The sequence below is a fragment of the Myotis nattereri genome (genome assembly GCF_964212035.1).
Source record: "Myotis nattereri genome assembly, chromosome: 1".
NCBI classification, from domain to species: Eukaryota; Metazoa; Chordata; class Mammalia; order Chiroptera; family Vespertilionidae; genus Myotis; species Myotis nattereri.
This window is the reverse complement of record NC_138075.1, coordinates 103,894,062-103,918,451: the sequence shown is the minus strand read 5'-3', so window position 1 is coordinate 103,918,451 and position 24,390 is coordinate 103,894,062. Positions and strand designations below refer to the sequence as shown.

The window sequence follows — 24,390 nt, the reverse complement described above, 5'->3', positions numbered from 1 at the left end:
ACAAAAATTAAAGAAAGAGAAAGTTTTTCTTTAGGAATAGATTCCAAGAAACTAGAAACACCAATTAGAAAGGATATATGCACCCCTATGTTTATAGCAGCACAATTCACCATAGCTAAGATTTGGAAATAGCTTAAGTGCCCATCAGCAGATGAGTGGATTAAAAAACTGGTACATCTACACAATGGAATACTATGCCGCTATGAAAAAGAAGGAACTCTTACCATTTGCAACAGCATGGATGAAACTGGAGAGCATTATACTAAGCGAAATAAGACAGAGAAAGATAAATATCACATGATCTCACTCATTTGTGGAATATAATGAACAACATAAACTGATGAACAAAAACAGATCCAAAGACAGGGAAGGATCTATCAGACCGTCAAACCTCAGAGGGAAGGGTAGGGGTAAGGAGGAGAGATCAACCAAAGGACTTGTATGCATGCATATAAGCCTAACCAAAGGACACAGTCACGGGGGGAGGGTGGGGGGAGGTGAGGGCATGAGTGGGGTGGTGGGGGCAATGGGGGAGTAAGGACACATATGTAATACCTTAATTAATAAAGAAAAAAAAGTTAATAGAGAAACTAACCAGGAAATATAACTGGGGATAAGGAGTAAATGGGGCAAACTTGCTAGTCATCCTAAAATACTAGTATTTGATATATTCCAATTTAGTTACATTACTGTAATAAAATATATTTTAAAGCTAAAAAATGCTTTTAATTTAATACTTTCAAAAGTATATTTTATCCCTTGTTAGAATTGGTTAGATGCTGGACTTAAGTTATTGGGATTATTTTTTTCTTTTCAGTTGAAATGATCTTCTAATTTCTAAATAACATTAACATTTAAGTGTAGATATATTTTATAGAAGTTAATTTTACAGCCATTTTTGTGCTATCTAGTACTTTACATACTTTTTAAATAATGGTGGTGGCGTTGTTTTAACTTTTCTATTTTAACACTTTAAGGATGCTTTCTCTTCCTTACATACCTTTGCAGAATGTTACTTCAATTAACGTATGAGATATTGTCATGCACACTTCACACATCAACCAATATTTGACATCACATTTATAGCTATAATAATAAAAGCATAATATGCTAATTAGACCGGACGTCCTTCCAGACAACCTTCCAGATGAAGCCATGGCTACGAGGGAATCCCGGGTCCCAGGTGCCAGAGGGAAACAGGTGCCGGCAGCCGGGGGAAGGAAGGCCTACTCTTGCAGAAATTTCATGAATCGGGCCTCTAGTTAATAAAATAATGACCTATTCTACTAACCAATGCATTAATTGAAATATTTTTCTCTCTTTTATTTCAAATTTGGACCTACCCTTCACTCCTCTCTTTTTCATATGATTGTCACCAAAACCAGGTTTCTACATTGTCCTCAGATAGAAATATCAGTACAGTTTACATATTTATGAATGCTTATGAGTAACTGTCTCTAAAATATTTCTTTTCTGAAACATCTGGAGAGCAAGTCACTATAGATGAAGATTATCTGAGGGTATGGAGCACATGTGTTTCAGACAACATGTCTTTTATTGGAGAAAATAACAGAGCAGGAAAAAAAACTGATTCCAAGTCTGATGTCTCTTAGTGTTTTCTTAGAGAGCCTCAAGCTCAATGTCTATCTGTGGAAGTTTGTTTGGACTGTTTTGAATCATGCATGTGTGTTGTTTTTTATCAGATATAGATTTCCAAGTTAAAGAGTCCACCTTCAGCAATTGCTTTCCATCAGATTTAGGAAAAGAATTTGTTGAGAATGCCTTAAAGCTTTCAGTTTTGTAAGCTAAAAGTATTTTAGCACTGTAAGTTATCCTTTGTACTTTAAACTTTGCAAACATGGTCTGGTTCGTCAGTTTTTAAACCATGATGAATGTTTCCAATAAACCTGATTATGAAAATAAAGAACTTTTGTTATGGAGAGGTTATTAAACAGATGATTGTGCATTATCATTCTCTTATCCTAAGAAAAACCCACTCCAATGCAGACTTTTATCCTCCATTATCTGAAGTATTGGGCACTCAGTTCTACACATTTATTAATTATTTGTTTAATAAGGATGAACTTAAGGGTTCTATTATTGTGTTGTTGTTTATTTTTGTTTTGCAAAAGAAAAATCGGTATTGAGGCCATTTTCCAAAATGGTTTTCCCGGGGAAGTTTTAATGAATAAGTAATAAAATAATCAAGTTAAATATGTTAATACTGGGCAAAACTAGCAAACCACAGGAGACAGTTTGGCCCTGATTTTTAGGGAGCTCACATTTGTTGGGTACATATGTCTTTATCACAAAAGAAGAACTCGTTTTGGATATATTGACAAGTTAGAATTTTTTGTTGTCAACAGGTTTGGCAAACATCGAAAAGATGACAAGATTGAGAAAATGAGTAAAATAAAAATACAGGACTCCCTTACTTCAGAAGAGGAGAGAATACGAATGAAGCAGGAGCAGGAGAGGTAGACATCAGTTATTTGATTAAACCTCATTAGATAGAGGTTCTTCTTTTCTTTCTACTCTTTCTTATTTTTTTTAAGTATAAAGAATTTGGCCCTGGCTGGTGTGGCTTAGTTGGTTAGAGCGTTGTCCCATATACCAAAAGGTGGCCGGTTTGATTCCCAGTCAGGGCACATACCCAGGTTGTGGGTTCACTCCTTGATATATGTGGGGGTCTGTGCGGGAGGCAGCTGATCAATATTGTTCTCTCTCTCTCTCTCTCTCTCTCTCTCTCTCTCTCTCTCTCTCTCTTTCTCCCTTCCTCTTTCTAAAATCTATAATTTTTTTAAAAAATAATAATTATAAAGAATTTACATTCAATTGATTTTTATTTTTTCTGCATGAATCCAAATACTGATGGTTATGGGATGAATACAATGCAAAAAAGGTTCAAATGAAAGAAAAACTTACACTTTTTTTTAGGGTATTAAAATTGATTTTATTGGTTTTAGTTAAGCCATTTTGCACAGGAAGTAGTAAGGCATTACATGCTTGCATCTGGAAGAAATAAAGAGTGTTTACTCAGTTGGCTTCAAATTTAGTGTTCAAGTTCCCAGAATTCTGACATCAGAATCAGAATCCATGTAATTCAGGTAACCTTTGCATTTAGGTCACACATTGTCATTGAAACAGCTTGACTTTTAAAAATTAATCTTTTTATAGAAAAATATATTTTTTTATAGCAGAGTTTTTCATATTTCCTCTGACCTCTTCAATCAGAAGAAGCAAATCTAAATGGGATTAGTTTCATCAAGCATTTTATACACACACACACACACACACACACACACACACGAATGTATATGTTTATCATGAAGAGTAACAAAAATTTTTAAGCATTTACTATTTACTTGAGCCAATTCAGCCTTATTTTTCATGAGAGCTGATTTAGGTGTATTTGGAATTGTACCATCTCTGAGTTGGAAAAAACTAGGTGCTTTGATGCTTGTGAAAGCCCAAACATAACATGGACACAAATGAGTGTCCATGAGTGTGTGTGTGTGTGTGTGTGTGTGTGTGTGTATGTGTGCTCACGCCTGTATTTTGGTTAATTAAATATTATTCTAGTATTTTATTAGTAAGTGTAAAAAGGAAGTTTTTGTTGTTTCACCATATATTAAATACAGAATCCTATATAATAAAAGAGTAGCATGCAAATTGCCCCCTTTACCGGGAGTTCTTCCGGGAGTTCAACCAGGGGGCACGGCCGGCCAGGGGAAGGGAGGGAGGCCCTGGTGCCAGCAGGCAGCCAGGGGAAGGGAGGGAGGCCCCAGCCGGCTGCCGCCAGCCACTAGGGACCCTGCCAGTGCACCAGTTTTGTGCACTTGGCCTCTAGTATAATATAAAATGTTTATTTTTATAACATTCCCTTTCTCAGGAATCTCTTACCTTTGTTAAGAAAAGGAAAAGCTTTTAACATTAACAAATTGATATAAGACAATTAATCAATTGTGAAAATAGGTGACTGTAGAGTTTGGGGAAGGGAAGAGATTGGTGGGGCTAAAGTTAATAATAAGTGCTTTATAGAAATGGTTATTTGGATCTAGGTTTAGCTCCCAAGAGCTTATGCATTTAGAAAAATGGAAAAATTCTGTACCCACAGCCAGTTCCTCCCTATCCTTCACACCACACAAGGGTCCTGGAGAGTGGGCAATCTTTTAAATGCTTATATTCTTTAAACATTTTGGTTGTATTAGTGGTTAGTAGAATCTCTATGAATGCTTTTCTTCTATTTCTTTAAAAATTTTAATTATTTTATCTGGTATCACCTCATTTTAGCATTAAGGGATGAAACAACTTTTCCTCATATCTATAAGATAGGTTAAAGAGCAAAACTTCAATCATAGAAATTTGAAGATCTAATTATCCCTATTGAACAATTCATGAATCAGACAGCATCTCATCTAGCAAGTAAACAGGTACTCTGAGGAACCATGAAAAATAGAAGGTTTTTGTAGGAAACTAGGCTGGACAAGAAAGCCATTAGTGAAAGAAAAGAAAGGATTGTTTTAGGCAAGGTCACCTTCCCTAAAGAAGGTTGGGGTCTTCTCAGGCAGATGGTCTCAGCTTCCTTTGGGGGAGATGGAGAGGCCCACAGGACAGATTACCTCATTAGTGTTGACCAGAAAATTCAGACTCACTGATTGAGACTACATTTCCAGAGAAGGTTCGAAACCGCAGTTGGTATCAAGGTGAATCAAGTCTAGGTTTGGTGTTATGGGCTTTAGCATGATAGGACCTCCATTTGGGGCCTGTGGTTTTCTCTTTAACAGGTAGCACTATTGATTTCAATGTGTGTTCATCCCTTGAATTGGAAATGTGTCTTTAAAACAGTTGTTCCTACTTGAGAAAAAAATTTTAGGACCCATTTTGAATACTATGTAAGTCTTTTCAATGAGCTTTTACTCCAATAATACAAAAATAATAAAAATCTCACTTAAAATTATGACTTTTTTTCTATTGATGGTTTTTACTGTTATTGCTACTGAAATGGCATATTGTACATATTTTTAAAGTAAGAAATTTAGTGAAATATTGTCCCTCATTTGGGAATTCAGTATAGACACCAAGTTGGCAGCTTGCATATTGGTGGATGGCGTTGTTTAGATTTCCCTAGCAGGGTAAGCTAAAGCTTTGATGGGTTGAGCCACAGTATTTCTGTCATTTGCAGAAGTGTTTTGAGGAGCATATAGAGTATTTAACTAGTTGACTAAAAACTATATTGAACTGTTTTTTCCAGTTGTCTTGTAGCATAAAATTCATTCTGCTATGAATTTAGGTTTTATTTAATGAATTTTTGTAATACTGATTTTTACACACAGGAAACAACAGGAACTTTCTTATTGTTTCTGGGTGGCAGTACAATAAGTTTGGGTAAAATGTTTTCCAAAAGAGTTGATTGTACGATCTTCAACATCGTTTTGAAGGTGATTGATTAACAAATATCTAATATGTAGCAATCTGAAATTTATCTTTAAAATTTTTGGTACACTAATATTAGTACATTTTATCTTCTGTAGACATTAACAGCATTTTTAAAAATTAAAATCATTTAAGGTCAATTTCTCTCTTTTTGAGTCTTTCGAAAAAATGTAACATTGATAGTTTTATGTATTGAAGCTTCTTAAGCTTTAGAGATTGAAGTATTTGGGGTATAATGGGGTAATTTAAGTATGCAATTGATTTTCCATCCTTAGGAGTTGATCATTCCTTTTTTGGACATAAAAAGATTTTACTTCATAGTCATAAAATAGCTATTCTTATCTTACTCCATTGCAATTAGTGATAAAACCATCTATAATAATAAAAGAGTAATATGCTAATTAGACCAGACGTCCTTCCAGACTAAGCCAGGGCTGTGAGGGAAACCCAGGTCCTGGGTGCCAGAGAGAAACCAGTACCGGCAGCCAGGGTGAGGAAGGCCTACTCCTATACGAATTTCATGCATCAGGCCTCTAGTTTATTATAAAAGCAAAAATCCTCATGAATAGAAATGTTACAGGAACAGAAGTCTTGTGTGTTTTATCTTCATCATGCATCATCCATCTTAATTAGAGAAAAAGGGTGGTGAACACTGTGACAAGAGTCTGGAATGAAAGTCATTAATTGATGTCAAGCAGGAGAGACTGTTAGTACAAATTTAGTGACAGCGGGGCAGAAATTAACCTTATTACTTTATTTAGCATATTACATTATTTTGTGTATTATTTTCTATGCAGGTTCAAGGCCACTTCATTACCATCATGGAAAAGACTCTTTTTTTTTCCAATTACAAATTGAAATGATAAATTCTTTTAAATTTTAGTAAAAACATTAAAGGTTTTAAGCTTTCTTCCTCCCTCCCTCCCTCCCTCCCTCCTTCCCTCCCTCCCTCCCTCCCTCCCTCCCTCCCTTCCTTCCTTCCTTCCTTCCTTCCTTCCTTCCTTCCTTCCTTCCTTCCTTCCTTCCTTCTTTTCTCTCTTTCTCTCTTTACCTTTCAAGGCTCGGGAAATAGTCCATGATGGTGCTGCCCAGCAACATTAGTCAGTATAGCTATCTGTGATCATTTAAATCTCAGAATAGCTCTGTTGTTTATAAGTAGGAAGGAGTTTCTGAAAGCAATATATATTTATTTCCTTTGCTAAGTTTTGGGCTAATCAGTTTCTTCTGTCATTGTTGAGGTTTGGCCTCAGATAAATAAGATGAATGCTAAACAGTAACCTGACACTTCAGAAAAAGAAATGACTCTCATATCTTAGAGATAATTTGTGACTTCAGGGTCACACACACACAAAAAAAGATGGGACTGTTTGTTTATGTTATTGACCATCTGGAACCATTGTGGGCTCAACCGTAAGACACTATCTTTTTTAAAAGTTTCCTTAAGGAACTATACTATTTTTTATTAGGTCCCAAAAATATTTTCTTCCCTCAACCAATTATTGCTTTCCTGAAGTAAGTTTCTCCACAAAGAAGGGAAATATATAACATGTAAATAAAACTCTGGTTGGGTTACAAAGTTTATTTTCTCAAATCAAATCATAATAAGCAAGACATTCAAATATAAAAGTATATAATAAAACCATTTGTGTATTTTGTTACTTTGACTTAATTGTCACTAAAATTCCCCAATCTACAATACATTCCTAGTTTTTAAAATCTACTTTTGAGTGACATTTGCAGAGCAAGCTTCCTTAGTGTTTCCTTCTACAGTGAAGTTTAAAATGTACAGTAATTCAGGCTAACCATCAGATTTGGTAGCCTTATGCAACACTTCTCTCACCTTTGTGGGCTGCAGGCATGCTATAGTTTTAGTTTAATGTTTTCATTACAAGTATGAGCCACCAGGGTAAAGGAGGGGTGCATACAACTTTTATAACTAAATTTATAACTAAATTCATTGGTGATGACAATGTTAACAATAAAAATATAATTTCTTTCGTTATTGGAGCTTATAAAAAATCAGAGTTTATTGGAATCTACTATAGATGTGACTGTAATGTTTATTGGATTCGATGATTAGTAGCAATTGGTAATATTATGTCAATTTGAGTAAGAGAAAACAATTAAGAACAGAGCTTTATGAATAGTATTTCATGCTGCTGAGCATTTCTTCTGAGCAATTGACTTGGTAGAAATTGACCCACCAATGAACATTTGTTTCTGAGTGATTTGGCACAAAGGAACATTCAAATCCAGAACTCGTCAATAATATAATGACACTAGAGGCCCGGTGCATGGGATTCATACACTGGTGGGGGGTTTGGCCTGTGGAGATTGGCCTGCTGTGGGAGCGCCATTCATCCCGGTTTGCCGAGCTGCTATGGATCCACCCTCTGAGCATCTGCTCCATGGTCCAGCATCTTCCATGGAGCTGAAGCACTCACCGCTCCAGAAGATCCAGTTGGGGCTGGGCCCAGGGACAATAGCACTGAGAGGCGGTGGAGTACGCCTCAGTCCCATGGCAGCCACGAATCCACCTCCCAACCTTCAGGGTCAGCTCTGCAAGTAGCGTACTGACTACCAGGGGGCAGCTCCTGTGTTGAGCATCTGCCCCCTAGTGATCAGTGTGCGTCATAGCGACAGGTTGACTGGTCATTCTGGTCATTCAGCTGTTTGGTTGCTGGGCTTTTATTATATAGACTAGAGGCCCGGTGCACAAAAATTTGTGCACTTGGGGGATGGGGGGGCGTTCCCTCAGCCCGGCCTATGCCCTCTTGCAGTCTGGGACCCCTTGGGGGATGTCCACTTGCCAGCAGGGAGCAGACCTAAGCTGCAGGCAAACATCCTTAGTGCTGCTGAGGGGGCAGGAGAGACGCCCACCACCACTGCTGTGCTGGCAGCCATCAGCCTGGCTTGTGGCTGAGCAGAGCTCCCCCATGTGGGAGCGCACTGACGACCAGGGGGCAGCTCCTGCATTGAGTGTCTGCCCCCTGGTGGTCAGTGTATGTCACAGTGACCAGTCATTCCCAATCATTCTGCTGTTAGGGTCAATTTGCATATTACCCTTTTATTATATAGAATGGAGGCCTGGTGCACGGATGGGGGCTGATTGGTTTGTCCTGAAGGGTGTCCTGGATCAGGGTGGCGGTCCCACTGGGGTGACTTGCCAGCCTGGGTGAGGGGCTGATGGGTGTTTGCAGGCTGGTCATACCCCCTTCAGGATGGGGGTTTCAACTGGGGTGCCTGGCCAGCCTGGGTGAGGGGCTGATGGCTGTTTGCAGGCTGGTCACACCCCCGTCAGGGTGGGGGTCCCCACTGGGGTGCCTGGCCAGCCTGGGTGAGGGGCTGAGGGCCATTTTCAGGCTGCCCACACCCCCTTCAGGGTGGGGGCCCCCATGGGGTGCCTGGCCAGCCTGGGTGAGGGGCTGATGGCTGTTTTCAGACTGACCAAGCCCCCCGGCGACCGAACCTCCCAGCCTTTCCTTTTTTTTTAATTCGCTCCAGCTCCGTGGCCATGGCAACTGGAAGCAGGTATCTGGGGTTTATTTACCTTCTATAATTGAAACTTTGTTGCCTTGAGAGGAGGCAGCAGCCGGCCGGAAAGCTTGGCTTCCTCCATTACTGGGGCAACCAAACCTCCTGCTTGCTCCAGTTCTGTGGCTGCTGGCCGCCATCTTGGTTTGGTTAATTTGCATATAGTCGCTTTGATTGGCTGGTGGATGTGGCTTAAGGCATAGCGAAGGTATGGTCAATTTGCATGTTTGTCTTTTATTAGTGTAGATTTGCCAGTAAATTTGGGTAGATTATTTAGTTCATGTTTCCCTTGAGAAGAGAATATCCATATTTTCTTTTTCTGATGGCTTCCTTTCTTAACACATTGTATGCGGGAAACATATTTATACGTTTTATGTTGACTGGTAGTAGAGCGCGGGACACGTATTAATACATTTTTTATAGACTAGCGGTAGAATGCGGGTAACATATAAGTACGTAAACTAAAGTTATCGTAATTTTACTGAACGTTGCCATTTGCGCAAAAAATTAGCAAAAATGGCCCACGCCACCTGTTAGTGCGCGATAAAAACTACCCGCAAACAATGTGTTAACAGGACTGCACTTTCCAACATAAACTAGATTGTCACACTTTTAATGAAGTGAGCACCATATAGTTCACTCATTTATAAACCAATCTAAGTTACTCCCTTTGATTTCAGGGTGTTCTCTACAAATTCAGAGCTTTTGGCTTTATTTCTATTATAGTCCTTCATGTTTCTTCAGGTTCCCAAATTTCAAGACTTATGTGAATGTCCAGTTACTCTTAACACCTATAATATTAGGTGATTATCTGATATAACCGAATATAGTAGTAAAGTGGGTTGTCAGATAAGTGATCATAATTGAGCTTCAAATTAATATCCCATTGTGTTGAAGAAATCATTTCTCTTTCTCTGTAGTTTTTCTGGCTGAATACAAAGTCAAAAAGTATAGTGCAAAGAATAAAATTATCTAACTTTTATAAACATTTCATATGGATAGATAGTATTTAGTGGTAATCAGCTTATATAATATCCGTGGCTGTCATCATGCTCCTAAATAAGTAGACTATAATAAAAAAAATCTATAAATTTAGCTAATTTGACATTAGATTTTGAATTGATATTTCTGTTACAAATATTGTTTCTATGGGACTTATATTTATTAGAATGTAGGACTCTCCTGATAAAAAATTGAAATTTCCCAACATTCTCTTATTAAGAAAGTCATTGGTTCTCAACTCAGGAAATAAGTTCTCCCAGGGAAATTTTGGGTACCTGTGTACCACTGGGTACACTGATGGATGGGAGGTGGCTGAAACCAGTTGTGCAAGGAGTTCTACACAACAAATTGCTCTTTCTCAAATGTCACTGGACCCCTGCTGAGATACTCTGAGCTAAATGAATTTAAGTACTTCTATTTTATAGCTGGGAAATTAGAGAAATTTGACCCTGTAGGTCCAAAATTGAGAAAGCAAGCCTGTCATGATGGTGATAAAAGAAAAAAGGTAGAAAAATGCAAATTTTGCTTGCAGTGCTATGGGACAATTTTTCACCATTTAATAAAAACACACAAACGTTTTATTTTGTAATAATTTAGGTTCACAGGACGTTGCAAAGATGGTACAGATTGGTCTTGTGTGCTCTTCATTCAGTTTTCCTCAACTTACGTGACAATAATACAATATCATAGCCAGGCACCATCTGTGTATATAATTCTGTGTCATCTTATCACATGCATTGCTTTGGCACACTTGTGAGAAATCAGTTGCTTGTACTTGTTGGCTGTTTCTGGGTTCTTAATTCTGTTTCATTGATCTATGTGTCTATCCTCCACACAGTCTTGATTACTACAGATGTATTACAGTCTTTCAATCATGAGTTTGTTTCCTCCCACTTTATTTTCACAGTTCTTTTTCACAGTTGTTTAGCTATTCTATTCTTTGCCTTTTCATTTAAATTTAACAATCATCTTGTCTATAGTTACAAGAATCTTGCTGGGGTTGTTATAGGAATTACATTAAACCTATATATCAACTTGGGGAGAATTGACTTCTTTACTATGTTGAGTCATCCTTGATCACAATATGTGTCTCTCCTTTTTTAAAAATATATTTTATTGATTTTTTACAGAGAGGAAGGGAGAGAGATAGAGAGTTAGAAACATCGATGCGAGAGAAACATCGATCAGCTGCCTCCTGCACACCTCCTACTGGGGATGTGCCCACAACCAAGGAACATGCCCTTGACTGGAATCGAACCTGGGACCCTTGAGTCCGCAGGCTGACGCTCTACCCACTGAGCCAAACCAGTTAGGGCCTCTCTCCTTTTTTGGTGTTTGATTCTTTCATCAGTATTGTGTGGTTTTCAGCATGCAAGTCCTGTACAGGTTTTGTTAGATTCATATATATATATCAGCCTTTATATTTATGTATCTATATGTTTCATTATAAGTGATTATAAATTGCAGTGTATTTTTCATTTCAGCTTCTGTCAGCTTATAGAAATTCAGTAGATTTTTGTACATTGAAGTTCTATCCTGTTATCTTACTGAATTTGCTTTTTAGTACTAGGAAATTTTTATAGATTCCTGAGGATTTTCTGTATAGATAATCGTGGCATCTGTAAATAAAATGGTTTTATTTCTTCCTATCCAATCTGTATGCCATTTATTTCCTTTTCTAGCTTATGGCGTTTTCTAGAGTTTCCAGTGCTATTGCTGGATTACAGTGGTATGGACAGATATTCCTATCTTTTTTCTAATCTTAAGAGAAAACATTCAATCTTTCTCTAATGTGTATGATATTACCAAAGGTTTTTTGTAGATGCTTATTATCAAGATTAGGAAGTCCTTTTCTATTTCTAATTTTTTTGAGAGTTTCTGTCATGATGAGTGTTGAATTTTATTAAATACTTCTTTCTGCATCAACTAATAAAGCATGTGATTTTCTTCTTTATCCTATTATATTGATTGATTCTTGAATATTGAACCCTACATCCCTACATAAGCATCACTTGGTCATGCTGTATAATTCTTTTTATATATTACTAAATTATATTTGCTCATATTTAGTTAAGGATTTTTACATCCTTAACATATTCATGAGGAATATCATCCTGTAGTTTTCTTTTCTTTTTAAATATATTTTTATGGATTTCAGAGAGGAAAGGAGAGGGAAAGAGAGATAGAAACATCAAACATCAATGATGAGAGAGAATCATTGCTTGGCTGCCTCCCACATACCCCACACTGTAATCTACCCCAACCTGGGCATGTGCTCTGGCCGGGAATTAAACCATGACCTCCTGCTTCATAGGTCAATGCTCCACCACTGAGCAACAACGGCTGGGGCTTTATTCTTTATTTTTTTTTTTAATATCTCAAGAAAAGCTATTTTAAATATAATAATGTTACATGCAATAAACACCAATTATTAAAGAAAAATTATCTTAATTATAATAATATTACATGTAATAGACATTAATATGCCGAAACCGGTTTGGCTCAGTGGATGGAGCATCGGCCTGTGGACTGAAGGGTCCCAGGTTCGATTCCAGTCAAGGGCATGTACCTGGGTTGCGGGCACATCCCCAGTAGGAGGTGTGCAGGAGGCAGCTGATCGATGTTTCTAACTCTCTATCTCTCTCCCTTCCTCTCTGTAAAAAATCAATAAAATATATATATTTAAAAATAAATAAATAAATAAATAAATAAAATAAACATTAATATTTCAAGAAAGAAGAATTTTAGTATAATAATATTACCAAAACTGTACTAACATAGTATGATATCACAAAAGTTGTAGGAAATATTAAAAATCTGCAAATAACAGGATTACTTCTATTATATTCTAATTTTTTTATTTCTGGCTCTATTTTTGTTCATCAATTTATTTTGTTCATTATATTCCACAAATGAGTGAGATCATGTGATATTTATCTTCCTCCAACTGGCTTATTTCAGCACGATCTTCTCCAGGTAATTCCATGCTGTTGAAAATGGTAAGAGTTCCTTCTTTTTTATAGTAGCGTACTATTCCATTGTATAGATGTACCACAGGTTTTTAATTCACTCATCCATTGATGGGCACTTTATTGTTGAAAGTATTATAGATGTCCCTTTGTTTTAGTTTTTTTTCCCCCATTGATCTCCTCCACCCTGCACCCGCCTCTTCCAGGCCTTTGCCAGACTATTGTCTGTGTCCATGGGCTATTCCTATCTAATACATAAAAATTTAGAAAGATTTAGAGAAAAGAAGATAAAAGATATGCCAGGTAAATATTGAACAGAAGAGCTGAAGTTGCTGCATGAATACTGGATACAGGCTTGAAGCCAAAACACAACTCATGAGATAAAATTAGTCATTGTAACATAACAAAAGGTTCCTTTCACTAAAGAGATAAGATGGTTCCCAATACTTATACACATAATAGAACACTGTGGGGGTTCAGAATGAGTCTCACCAAGATGTGTCTCAGTGGTATGTAGATTTTTGAGCTAAAGGGAATTTTAGCTTCAGGCTCAAGTGAAAATTCTGCCCCTTACTTTAACTACCTAAAAAAAATTGTATTAGAGACCTTGCCCATAATAAGACATTATCCTATATAATAAAAGGCTAATATGCAAATTGACCAAACAGCAGAATGACTGTTCACTATGACACACTGACCACCAGGGGGCAGATGCTTAATGCAGGAGCTGTCCCCTGATGGTCAGTGTACTTCCACAGGGGGAGCGCCGCTCAGACAGAAGCCAGGCTCATGGCTGGCTAGCACAGCAGCAGTGGTGGGAGCCTCTCCCGCCTCTGCGACAGCGCTAAGGACGTCTGACTGATAGCAATCAATCGGACATCCCCTGAATGCTCCTGGACTGCATGAAGGTACAGTCCGGGCTGAGGGACCCCCCGCCCTGAGTGTACAAATTTCGTGCACCTGGCCTCTGGTTGGTGTATAAAAAAAAGCTGTAGATTTCTGGGTATTACTTTTGTATTCTGCTACATTGCCGAATTCATTTATTAAGTCTAGTAGGTTTGATGGAGTATTTGGGGTTTTCTATGCACAATATTACGTCATCTGGGAATAATGACAATTTTACTTCTTCTGTTCCAATTTGGATGCCTTTTATTTCTTCTTCTTGTCTGACCACTATGGCTAGCACTTCCAGTACTATGTTGAACAGGAGTGGTAATAGTGGGCATCCCTGTCTTGTTCCTGTTCTTAGGGGAAATGATTTCTGGTTTTGCCCATTGAGTATGATGTTGGCTGTAGGTTTGTCATACAAGGCTTTTATTATGTTGAGATATGCGCCCTCTATTCCCACTTTGCTAATAGTTTTTATCAAAAATGGGTGTTGGATTTTGTTGAATGCTTTTTTTAAGTCTATTGATATGATCATGTGACTTTTGTCTTTCAATTTGTTTATGTGATGTATCACATTTATTGTTTTATGAATATTGTACCAGCCTTGCATTCCTGGAAGAAATCCGACTTGATCATGGTGTACAATCTTTTTAATAAATTGCTGGTTATGATTTGCTAATATTTTGTTGAGGATTTTAGCATCTATGTTCATCAGGGATATTGCCCTGTAATTCTTTTTCTTTTTAGTGTCTTTATCTGGTTTTGGAATTAGGATAATGCTGGCCTCATAAAAAGGGTTTGAAAGTGTTCCTTCCTCTTGGATTTTCTGAAATACCTTGAGGAGTATAGGTGTTAGTTCTTCTTTGAATGTTTGGAAAAACTTCCCTATGAAGCTGTCCGGACCTGGGCTTTTTTTTGTGGGAGTGTTTGTTTGTTTTTATTACTGCTTCTATTTCATCAGTTGTTATTGGCCTATTCAGGTTTTTTGATTCTTCCTTATTCAGTTTTGGGAGATTGTATTTTTCTAGGTATTTGTCTATTTCATCCACATTGTCCAGCTTGTTGGCATGTAGTTGTTCATAGGATTTTCGTACAATCCTTTGTATTTATGTGGTGTCTATGATTGCTTCTCTACTTTCATTTCTGATTTTATTTATTTGGGTCCTCTTTCTTCGTTTTTTGATGAGTCTGTCTAACTGTTCTTCAATTTTGTTCATCCTTTCAAAGAACCAGCTCATGGGTTCATTGATTTTTTTTTTCTTTTTTAGTTTCTATGTTATTTATTTATGCTCTAATCTTTATTATTTCCTTCCTTCTCGTGACTCTGGGCTTTTCTTGTTGTTCTCTTTCTAGTTCTTTAAGTTGTAGGGTTAAATAGTTTATTGCTGATTTTTCTTGTTTTTTGAGGTAGGCCTGTAGTGCTATGAACTTCCCTCTCAGGACTGCTTTTGTTTTGTCCCAGAGATTTTGGGTTGCTGTGTGTTCATTTTCATTTGTTTCCAGGAATTTTTTTTATTTCTTTCTTGATCTTGTTGCTAACCTATTCATTGTTTAATAACATGCTATTTAGCCTTCATGTGTTTGTATGTTGTTGGGTGTTTTTATTGTAGTTGATTTCTAATTTCATTCTACTGTGATTTGTGAAGATGCTTGTGATGATTTCAATCTTCTTGAACTTGTAGAGACTTGTTTTGTGTCCTAACATGTGGTCTATCTTTGTGAATGATACATGTGCACTTCAGAAGATTGTATATTCTGCTGTGTTGGGAGAAATATTCTATAAATGTCTATTAGATCCATCTGATCCTGTGTGTCCTTTAGAGTCTCTGTTTCCTTGCTAAGTTTTTGTCTGGAAGATCTTTCCAGTGAAGTCAATGGGGTGTGAAAATCCCCTACTGTGGCTGTATTGTTGTCAACCTCTCCATTAAAACACTCTAGAAGTGTTTTATATATTTAGGTGCTCCTATATTGGGTGCATATATGTTTACCCAGGGTATATCCTCTTGTTGTACCAATCCCTTCAGTATTATGTAGTGACCTTTGTTGTCACTTGTGTTGGCCTTCATTTTAAAGTCTATTTTGTCAGATAAGGATTGCTACTCCAGCTTTTTTTTTTTTTTTTTTTTTTTTTTTACCTTTTCAATTTGCATGGAAAATATTTTTCCCATCCTTCACTTTCATCCTGTGGGTATTTTTTTTTGTTTTGAGGTGGGTCTCTTGTAGACAGCATATAGTTGGGTCATGTTTTTGTGTCCATTCAGCTACTCTATGCCTTTTGATTGGAGCATTTAATCCATTTACATTTAGGGTTACTATTAAGAGGTACTTATTTATTGCCATTTTAATTCTGTATGGCTAGGTTTTGCTCTCTGTTTCTTCTTCTCAGCAACCCCTTACAGCAATCCCTTTAGCATTTCTTGTGATGATGCTTGGTGGTGATGAACTCCTTTAGCCTTTTCTTTTCTTTTTTCTTTTTTTTTTTTTGTCTGGGAAGCTCTTTATTTGACTGTCTATTTTGAATGATAGCCTTGCTGGATATAGTGATCTTGGTTTCAGATCCTTGCTTTTCATTACCTTGAGTACTTCATGCCATTTCCTTCTGGCCTGTAGAATTTTTGATGAGAAATCAGGTGTCAGCCTTATGGGAACTCCTTTGTAGGTAACAGTTTTCTTTTCTCTTGCTGCCTTTACGATTCTCTCTTTGTCTTTAATTTTTGGCATCTTAATTATGATGTGTCTGGGCATGGGTCTGTTTGGGGTTCTCTGTGCCTCCTGAACTTGTGTGACTTTTTTCTTTACCAGGGTAGGGAAGCTTTCTGCCATTATTTCTTCAAACATGTTCTTTATTCCTTTCTCCCTTTCTACCTCTTCTGACCCACTGCTATTCTAATATTGTTATGTTTCATGTTGTTCCACAGCTCCCTTCAGCTGTCCTCCTGTTTTTTTAAATTATTTCTTCTTTTTGGTTCTCTGATTGAGTGATATTTTCAACTCTGTGTTCTAACACACTGAGTCTGTGCTCAGTTTCCCCTAATTTGCTGTGTATTCCTTCCAATGTATTCTTTATTTGTGTTATGTCATTTTTTTTTATCTCAGACTGTTCTTTTTCATAGTTACTATATCTTTTTTCATACTGTTGAGCATTTTTACTATCATTACTCTGAACTCTGTTTCAGATAAATTTCTTATTTCTGCTTCATTTATCTCTTCTTCTGGAGAGGTCTCTAGTTCTTTCACTTGGGGGTCATTTCTTTGTCTCCTTATTTTGGTTGTCTTTTTGGGTTTGTGACTATGTTTTAGGTCAGTGATGGCGAACCTTTTGAGCTCGGCGTGTCAGCATTTTGAAAAACCCTAACTTAACTCTGGTGCCGTGTCACATATAGAAATTTTTTGATATTTGCAACCATAGTAAAACAAAGACTTATATTTTTTATATTTATTTTATGTATTTAAATGCCATTTAACAAAGAAAAATCAACCAAAAAAATGATTTCGTGTGTCACCTCTTACATGCGTGTCATAGGTTCGCCGTCACTGTTTTAGGTACATCCTCTACACCTCTCAATCTCTAGTGCAGGACAGTGTTAAAGACTATTGCTGACTAATTGGATCAGGCAAAGACTCAAAACCTCCAAGCTTGCCTGTAAACAGCTTGCCTCTGTTTACAGACAAATAGGATCCTGACTTGAGTTCCCTTAGGCAATCATCCTAGAGTTTTTTCAACAGAGTGACACAGTTGCTTCTGACTGGAGGATAATTGTTATTTTTAATCTCTTAAGTAGCCTCAGGGCAAGGTGTTTTCCAGTAGGGTTTGTCAACTGTCTTCCCCCAACAAGGCAAATGTCGATGTGGGAAAGATGTCCTCCGCTGCATGAGGGAATGACTTAGCCCAGGAAACTTGGTGTGTCTGCCTTCTGAGCTCTATTCCTGGATTCCCCAGTTCTGGGTTCTGCTGTCACAGCTCCAGTTCACTTTACCCTCCCTCTGTCAGAGCACAAGGTGGGTGGCTCCACAGGGCATTTTTGTGCGTTGGCTCTTCAAGAGGGTGCCTGAACTTTCAGCTGCCACTCCCTGGCAGACAGCATTCTGCTGCTTTTTGCAGCTAGATGTTATGTGGGTACCCTCCTCAGATTTGGTGCTCTGCTGGGGAGCCCAGCTTGGGGATTAAATCCCAGAGTTCTCAGTGGCACCCCCCCACCCCCCCGCCCACACACACACAGCTGAGATCTCTCTGGGATTTCACTTGCTGTCTGTGGGCACCTGGCCAGCCCTTTTGCACCCCTGCCCCTCCTACCAGTCTCTATGCAGTCTCCATTTTCAGACCTCAGGTATCAGGGTTCTCTCCTGTGATTTCCTTTTTTCTTTTATGTACTGTCTTTATCTCATGTTTATATCTTTTCTGTATTATTTTGAGTATATATTTATGTGTCATTTATGCAAGCAGTGGTTTATTTCAGATATGAAAGAAGTAAATAATTTTGCAATAAAACATTAAACTCAGTCTAAAATATTGTTTTATTAAATGAGATCATTTTAAAATATAGTTTTACATTTGTGTTTTCCCCATTAAACATTATCAAATATTTTTGCAGCAAAAATAATGAAAAATTATCAAAATTCTATTTTTAGCTAAGTAAGATTGACTTAGAATAACTTATATCAATATCTCCTTAGTTGAAGAGAACTTTATACCAAGTAGCTTAATAAAATCTTAGGAAATATTTTAATTCATTCTAAATGGAAATAGTCATTTAAGGTCACTTTCGTAGTTATAACACAGCCAAATTTTATTGATCTTTTGCTCCTAATAATCATGTTGTAGATTCATGTTTAAGCTCCTATCACTATATTGAATGTGCATGATATATTTATGAGTAAGACATATACATTATTGTGCTCAGACATAAATGTATGCATATATATATGTCCATATATATATATGTATATATATATATACATACATATATATATATATGTATATATCTCCTATATAATAAAAGGCTAATATACAAATCAACCGAACAGTGGAACAACCAGTTGCTATGACATGCACTGACCACCAGGGCACAGATGCTCAACTCAGGAGCTCCTCCTGTGGGAGCATTGCTCAGCCAGAAGCGGAGCTCACAGCTGGTGAACACAGCAACATGGCGGGAGCCTCTCCCACCTCCATAGCAGCACTGAGGACCCCTCGGGGGATGTCCGACTGCTGGCTTAGGCCTGCTCCCCGACAGTCGGACATCTCCCAAGGGGTCCTGGACTGTGAGAGAGCACAGGCCAGGCTGAGGGACCCCACCCCAATGCACAAATATTGTGCACCGTGCCCCTAGTGTGTGTGTGTGTGTGTGTGTGTGTGTGTGTGTGTACTAGAGGCCCAGTGCATGAAAATTCATGCACTGGAGGGGGGTCCCGCCTGGCCTGCGCCCTCTCACAGTCCAGTAACCCTTAGCGGGGGAGGCAACCCAGCGATCAGGGGATGGCAACGCCCCCAATCACACCTCTGCTGCTGCCACTGCTGGCAGCGCAAGCCTTGGCCGGCCCTGGTTACCTGAGCCTCGGGCGGCCCTGGGAAGCTGGGCAACTGCCATCCAAGGCTTGCCTGTGCCTTGGACCCATCCTGGGCAGCTGGGCAGCCTCCATCCAAGGCTTGCCTGCACCTCAGGCTGGTCCTGGGCGGCTGGGGGGCTGAGGTTGGGTATGCCCACACCGTGTGCCTGCCACCCCCCCCCAGGTGGGGCTGAAAGGACTGGGGGACTCTGGCAGGGCTGAGGGGCCTGGACACCACAGCATCTTGTGGCCTTGGGCACCACCATCTTTGTGACAGAGTGACAGTCAATTTTCATATTCCCTCTTTGTTAGATAGGATAGTTTGTGTTTGTGGCAGGGGCAGTAACTTTTGAAGAATCACTTCTTGCCTTACAGAAGTTCATGAGGAAAAACCTAATTAGATGCCTAAAACTCTCTGTTCTTTGTGGATTTTTAAATCTTCTTAATAAGGGACAATTTAAATTAAGGTGCACATCATGACTATACAGTACTCACATTAACAAAAGCTATCTAACATTATTTTTGAACATCCATGATAGTCTGAAATGAATATAACACTGTTTATACCATAAATTTTCATATACTTCATAAAATAAAATGTATTTTACAACATAGTTTGATGAATGTTTCTATATGCAGTTCTTAGAGAAGACATAACTTTTCTTATTTCAACTTTGCTCTAATTTTACAGGATTCAAGCCAAAACTCGAGAATTTAGAGAACGGCAAGCTCGGGAACGTGACTATGCTGAAATTCAAGATTATCATCGGACACTTGGCTGTGATGATGAGTTGATGTATGGGGGAATTTCTTCCTATGAGGGTTCCATGGCTCTCAATGCCAGACCCCAAAGCCCAAGAGAAGGACATATGATGGATGCTTTGTATGCCCAAGTAAAGAAGTCGCGGAATTCCAAACCTTCACTTGTAGACAGGTAGGTTCTAGGAGCAATCAGGATATTGCTTTCAAATCAATCTGATACAGTTTTGACAAGGGAGTAGATTGCTCATCAGTTCCTAAATCAGGACTGCCTTTTATTAATGACCTTAAAAAAGCTGTTGTGTCTGAAAGTATTTTTACACAAATTGAAGCCTAGTGGAAAGAGCAGCAGAGATTTTGATAGCTTTCTAATAATGCCAACATATTTCATCTTGTTCTTAAAATGGTTTTAGACCAGAGAACTAACCTTTAGTTTATAACTCAAATAAAAAGCAAACTTGAAATGATGGCTCTTGTACTAAAGCTGTATTTGCCTTTATTATTAGGAGAGCCTCTAGTTGTGGTAATTAAATAGATGGTGACTGACATGACTTGTTCTAATTATGATTTGTTTAGAAGGGCCACTTTTTTTGGTGACATGATTTTATATGATGAAACAATTAGTGAATGAGGTGTACAGTATAGCCAATTTTCAACTTGTTTGTTAATAGCCACAGATGCATGTCTGTTTATGTATCAGTGTATCTCAAAGTAGTATAATGCTGACTACATGTTAATGGCTATATACTTATTTCAGATTTTATCTGAAATAGTTTAAACACAGATCTTTTTAAATTCCTTCATTTATATATTTAAACACCCTTCAGTTATATATTCAAACACCATATAACGTTTAGTTCACAAAGAAAATAATCTTAATTTCTTTTCCATTATGCATATGCATGTTATTGTCATAAATAATGTGCTAATCCCATCACATCTTATAATGGTTTTATTTTATTTTTCCTTTTTTTATTACACTTATTGAGGTGACATTGGTTAATATGATCATATAGATTTCAGGTATGGGTTTCTGTGTTACAAGATCTGTATATTGCTCTATGTGCCCACCACCCAAAGTCAAATCTTCTCCTATCCGTATATATTGGGACCTCCTATCCCCTTCACTCTGGCAACCACCACACTGCTGTTTGTTTTCGTGAGTTTCAGTTTTATATCCCACATGAGTGAAATCATGTGATTCTTAGCTTTTCATGACTGATTTCACTTAGCATAATATTCTCAGGGTCCATCCATGTTGTTGTAAATGGCGCCATTTCATCTTTTCTTATGGCTGACTAGTATTCCCTTGCGTATATGTACCACATCTTCTTTGTTCAGTCCTCTGTCACGGGACACTTTGGTTGTTCCCATGTCTTAAACTCCGTGAATAATGCTACAATGAACATAGGGGTATATCTTTTCACATTCATGTTTTTGAGTTTTTTGGGTATATACCCAGGAGAGGAATTACTGGATTGTATGGTAGCTCTATTCTTAATTTTTTGAGGAATTGCAAGACTGCTTTCCATAGTGGTTGCACCAATCTACATTCCCACTAGCAGTGAATGAGGGTTCCCCTTTTTCCACAACCTCTCCAACACTAGTTATTGCATATTTTGTTGATAATGGCCACTCTAACAAGTGCGAGGTGGTATCTCATTGCAGTGTTGATTTGCATTTTCCTAATTACCAGTGAGGTTGAACATCTTTTCATATATCTACCAGAAGCCCAACACACGAAAATTCATGCAAGAATAGGCCTTCCTTCCCCTGGCTGCGGGCACCACCTTTGCTCTGGCTGGAGCCACCTTCTGCCTTCGTGCGCTGCCCAGAGGCCCAGAGTAGCTGGGGCAAGGTGGAATGCCTGCATTGTCACCATAGCAACAATGCAAGCTTCCCGACCCAGCTGCCACCATCTTTGTTGCGTCAATTTGCATATTCCCTCCTTATTGCCTGTGGGCGTCACCATCTTTGTTGTGAAGTGATGGTCAATTTGCATATTCCATCCTTATTAGATAGGATTGGCTGTCCTTGTGTCTTCTTGGGAGAGGTGTATTTTTTTTTTAGCGCGTGTACTTTTTTTAATTTTTATTATTATTTTTTTATTATTATTAGTTAAGGTATTACAAATGTGTCCTCATCCCCCCCCATTAGCCCCCAACCTCCCCGCTCCCCCGCCCCACACACTCATGCTCCCATCCCCCTGTTGTCCATGTCCATTGGTTTGGCTTATATACATGTATACAAGTCCTTCGGTTGATTTCTTCCCCTTACCCCCGCCCTCCCCTACTTTCCTTCTGGGGATTGATAGCCTGATCACTGTTTCTCAGTCTTTGGATCTGTTTCTTTTCATCAGTCTATGTTGTTCTCTATAATCCACAAATGAGTAAGATCATGTAGTATTTATCTTTCTCTGACTGGCTTATTTCACTTAGCATAATGCTCTCCAATTCCATCCATGCTGTTGCAAAAGGCAAGGGTTCCTTTTTTTTTTTACCGCAGCATAGTATTCCATTGTGTAGATGTACCACAGTTTTCTAATCCACTCATCTGCTGATGGGCACTTAGGCTGTTTCCAAATCTTAGCTATGGTGAATTGTGCTGCTATGAACATAGAGGTGCATATATCCTTTCTGATTGGCATGTCTGGTTTCTTGGGATATATTCCTAGTAGTGGGATCACTGGGTAAAATGGGAGTTCCATTTTTAGTTTTTTGAGGTAGCTCCATACTGTTCTCCACAGTGGCTGCACCAGTCTGCATTCCCACCAGCAGTGCAGAAGGGTTCCTTTTTCTCCACATCCTGGGAGAGGTGTATTTTCAGGTCCTCTGCCCACTTTTTGATTTGGTTGTTTGTTTGGTGTTGAGTTTTATGAGTTCTTTAGATATTTTGGAAATTAAACCTTTGTTAGAGTTTCTGTTTGCAAATATCATCTCCCATCTGGTTGGCTGCCTCTTTGTTTTGTTTTCAGTTTCTTTTGCTGTGCAGAAGCTTTTTAGTTTGATATAGTCCCATTCATTTAATTTTGCTTTTACTTCCCTTGCCTTTGAGGTCAAATTCATAAAATGTTCTCTATTACCTGGTGCATAAGTTTGGTACCTATATTTTCTTCTATGTAACTTATTGTTTCCTGTCTTATAGTTAGGTCTTTGATCCATTTTGAATTAATTTTTGAACATGGGGACAAACTGTAATTCAGTTTCATTCATTTGCATGTAGCTTTCCAGTTTTCCCAGCACCATTTATTGAAGAGACTATCTTTACTCCTTTGTGTATTTCTGGCTCCTTTGTTGAAAATTATTTGTCCATATACATTTGGTTCTATTCTGTTCCATTGCTCTGTGTGTCTGTTTCTTTGCCAATAACATGCTGTTTTGATTATCGTAGCTCTGTAGTATAATTTGAAGTCAAGTAGTATGATACTTCCACCTTCATTCTTTTTTTCTCAGGATTTCTTTGGCTATTTGGGTTTTTTTTATGGTTCCAACAAATCTGATTATTTCTCTTTTTATTTCTTTTAAACATGACATTGGGATTTTGATGGGGATTGCATTAAATCTGTATTTTGCTTTGGGTAATATGGCCATTTTAACTGGGCTGATTATTCCAATCCATGAACACAGGACATTTTTCCATTTGTTGTGTCTTTTTCAATCTCTTAATAATGCTTTGTAATTTTCAGTATATGGGTCTTTCATGTTCTTTGTTAAGTTTACTCCTAGGTATTTTATTATTTTGGTTGCAATTGCAAAATGAATTTTTCCCCCTTCTTTTTCTAAAATTTTGTTGTTACTATATAGAAAGGCAGTACATTGATTCTGTAACTTGCAACTTTACTGTACTTGTTTATTATTTCTAATAGTTGTGTTTTATTGGTAAGTTTTGGAGTTTTCTGTATACAGAATCACATCATCTGCAAAAAGTGACAGTTTTACTTCTTCCTTCCCTATTTGCATGCCTTTTATTTTTTTCTCTTGCCTTATTGCTCTGGCTAGGACTTCCAGAACTATGTTGAATAAGAGTGGTGAGAGTGGACATCCTTATCTTGTTCCTGATCTAAGAGGAAAGCTTTCAGTTTTTCACCATTGTATATAATATTAGCTGAGGGTTTATGGCCTTTATTATGTTGAGGTACTTTCCTTCTATTCCTATTTTGCTGAGTGTTTGAATCATAAATGGATGTTTTATCTTATTAGATGCTTTTTCTTCATCTATTGATAAGATCATATTATTTTCATCTTTCCTTTTGTTA

General features: G+C 37.9%; 1 protein-coding gene across 7 annotated transcripts in view; it reads left to right on the top strand.

Annotated features, from left to right (window-relative positions):
- The window catches only part of PARD3 (par-3 family cell polarity regulator), an 823,338-nt gene that overhangs the window by 612,882 nt on the left and 186,066 nt on the right, over nucleotides 1–24,390 (top strand). For 6 of the 7 annotated variants that reach the window (XM_081109711.1, XM_081109709.1, XM_081109710.1 and 3 more), the window contains 2 exons: nucleotides 2,367–2,477; nucleotides 20,068–20,310. In XM_081109711.1, the coding sequence (XP_080965837.1) occupies nucleotides 2,367–2,477; nucleotides 20,068–20,310 (354 nt within the window). The remainder of the gene's footprint in view (nucleotides 1–2,366; nucleotides 2,478–20,067; nucleotides 20,311–24,390) is intronic. The other variant, XM_081109712.1, reaches the window with a different exon arrangement.